This window comes from Nanorana parkeri, unplaced genomic scaffold (genome assembly GCF_000935625.1).
Source record: "Nanorana parkeri isolate BGI_ZX_2015 unplaced genomic scaffold, ASM93562v1 scaffold4134, whole genome shotgun sequence".
Taxonomy (NCBI): domain Eukaryota; kingdom Metazoa; phylum Chordata; class Amphibia; order Anura; family Dicroglossidae; genus Nanorana; species Nanorana parkeri.
Window position 1 is genome coordinate 8,704 of NW_017310401.1, and position 2,685 is coordinate 11,388.

Here is a 2,685-nt window from a genome sequence, read left to right on the forward strand (position 1 = left end):
CTGTGCAGCTCGGGGGCGGGGCACATGGAAGTGACTGTCCTACTAACACTGTGTGTCTTCCAGTGGTGGACGGAGGAAGTAACTGGGCGGTGTGTGGGCGGAGCTCCGGTGTGGTGATGATGCCGGTCAGACGAGGAGCTTGCCATACGGTGCAGATGGAGGTCATGCCCCTGTTTGCCGGACACTTACCGTACCCCGATGTCCAGCTCTTCCGGTACCTCCCGCACCACGCTCACTCTCAGCAGCTGGACTCCGGTGAGTATCTGCAGCCGTGACACCCCCGGCGCCGGGGGCAGGGCCAACACTTCTGGGGGTAGAATGTGTCTCGGGGGGGCATTGTGAACGCATAGTGCCGCCAGATACCTGACAGAGGGCCAAAGGGCCCCGGAATATCTGACAGTCCTAGGTACGGATCGGCCTCGCAGATATGTGCCGTCTACTGACAGAGAGGCTGCTGGATATATGACTGGCATGCCCAATTCACACAAGCTCCCCCTCCCCCTCAGGCCTTTCTGTGAGGGCGGGGCATGCCATTCTGAGATGAGGGGGGGCGGAGCATGTCAGTCTGAGGGGGGGCGGAGCATGTCAGTCTGAGGGGGGGCGGAGCATGTCAGTCTGAGGGGGGGCGGAGCATGTCAGTCTGAGGGGGGGCGGAGCATGTCAGTCTGAGGGGGGGCGGAGCATGTCAGTCTGAGGGGGGGCGGAGCATGTCAGTCTGAGGGGGGGCGGAGCATGTCAGTCTGAGGGGGGGCGGAGCATGTCAGTCTGAGGGGGGGCGGAGCATGTCAGTCTGAGGGGGGGCGGAGCATGTCAGTCTGAGGGGGGGCGGAGCATGTCAGTCTGAGGGGGGGCGGAGCATGTCAGTCTGAGGGGGGGCGGAGCATGTCAGTCTGAGGGGGGGCGGAGCATGTCAGTCTGAGGGGGGGCGGAGCATGTCAGTCTGAGGGGGGGCGGAGCATGTCAGTCTGAGGGGGGGCGGAGCATGTCAGTCTGAGGGGGGGCGGAGCATGTCAGTCTGAGGGGGGGCGGAGCATGTCAGTCTGAGGGGGGGCGGAGCATGTCAGTCTGAGGGGGGGCGGAGCATGTCAGTCTGAGGGGGGGCGGAGCATGTCAGTCTGAGGGGGGGCGGAGCATGTCAGTCTGAGGGGGGGCGGAGCATGTCAGTCTGAGGGGGGGCGGAGCATGTCAGTCTGAGGGGGGGCGGAGCATGTCAGTCTGAGGGGGGGCGGAGCATGTCAGTCTGAGGGGGGGCGGAGCATGTCAGTCTGAGGGGGGGCGGAGCATGTCAGTCTGAGGGGGGGCGGAGCATGTCAGTCTGAGGGGGGGCGGAGCATGTCAGTCTGAGGGGGGGCGGAGCATGTCAGTCTGAGGGGGGGCGGAGCATGTCAGTCTGAGGGGGGGCGGAGCATGTCAGTCTGAGGGGGGGCGGAGCATGTCAGTCTGAGGGGGGGCGGAGCATGTCAGTCTGAGGGGGGGCGGAGCATGTCAGTCTGAGGGGTAGACCTCTGCTGGTCGGTGTTGCTCTGAGGATTCTAAGTGGGAATTTTATTGATGACGATGGGCGGGGCGACGATGGGCGGGGCGACGATGGGCGGGGCGACGATGGGTATTTTATTGATTGGATATTGGTGAGATTGGTGACGGTGATTTCTCTCTCTGCAGACGGCTGGATGGTAAATGACTCGGTGTCGGTGGAGGACCCCTGTGAGGCTCCCAGCAGCTCCCTCTCTCCGGGCCCCTCGGGCCCCTCTACAGAACAGAAAGGACTTCTCATGCCCCGCCTACAACCATTTCACGCTGGGCAGATCGGCAACAATAGCGCGGGGCGTCAGATCCTGGTTATACCGAGTATGGACGACCACGTACTGGAGGTCAACGTCACATGACCCAGCGCCCTGCGCCGCTAGTGGGGGGAGGAGCCAAACATGTATTATGTATATATGGGGGGTGGGTGGAGGTTATGGATTCTCCTGAGCTGTTCCTATAGTGCAATATTCTGCCAGACATTGACAATCCCCGCCCCTCTCTGGGGCCACACGCCTCCCTCTGGGGCCCGCACGGGTCTGGGGCCGGCGCTCTCATACACAGAGGTCCATCTCTTGCATGTTATCTGCTGGTTCTGGGGGTGTCACCGATGATGATGAGAGGGCCCCGTGCCGAGCAGAGATCCGTGTCCGGGGGATGCGCCCTGCTCTCCGGAAGATGCTCCACAAGGGCCACTGCTGAGGGCTGTGATTGGCCAGACACCTGAACTGGGGCTGAAGCTGGTCAGTGATTGGTCCATCTCATTCTCTGCTGATCACTGCACCACCCGGGGGCCCCATGTGACTTCCTCCTCCCTGGATGTAGCTGAACATTATCACAGTGTACGCAGGGATTGGCCCCCCAGGGCTCTGACGGACATAAGATGGTGGGGGGAGGGGCTTAATACATTCTCTATAAGGGACAACATTGCATTGGTGTCCCCCAGAGGTACGGAGCCCGGTGGGGGAGGGGAGGAAGTATCTGCTGCACGTGCGCTCTCACATTCTTGCCGGTCGTATGCAGACGGTGCGCTCAGCCTGTGCATGGTGCTGGGTTTGTTGGATGTGTCCCCGGCGCTGTACACACTACTCTGCTCACCTCTCCGGAGGTTCCTCGCTGCTATACAAGTGCAGAGCCAGAGTCTTCCTGCCGCAGGGCCCG

General features: G+C 62.4%; 1 protein-coding gene across 1 annotated transcript in view; it reads left to right on the forward strand.

Annotated features, from left to right (window-relative positions):
• Positions 1-2,013, forward strand: part of LOC108803744 (trafficking protein particle complex subunit 10-like) — a gene marked incomplete at its 5' end in the record, with an annotated part of 10,596 nt that extends 8,583 nt beyond the window's left edge. The window contains 2 exons of the mRNA XM_018575559.1: positions 64-255; positions 1,663-2,013. Of these exons, the coding sequence (XP_018431061.1) occupies positions 64-255; positions 1,663-1,886 (416 nt within the window). The remainder of the gene's footprint in view (positions 1-63; positions 256-1,662) is intronic.
• Positions 2,014-2,685: the final 672 nt, after the last annotated feature.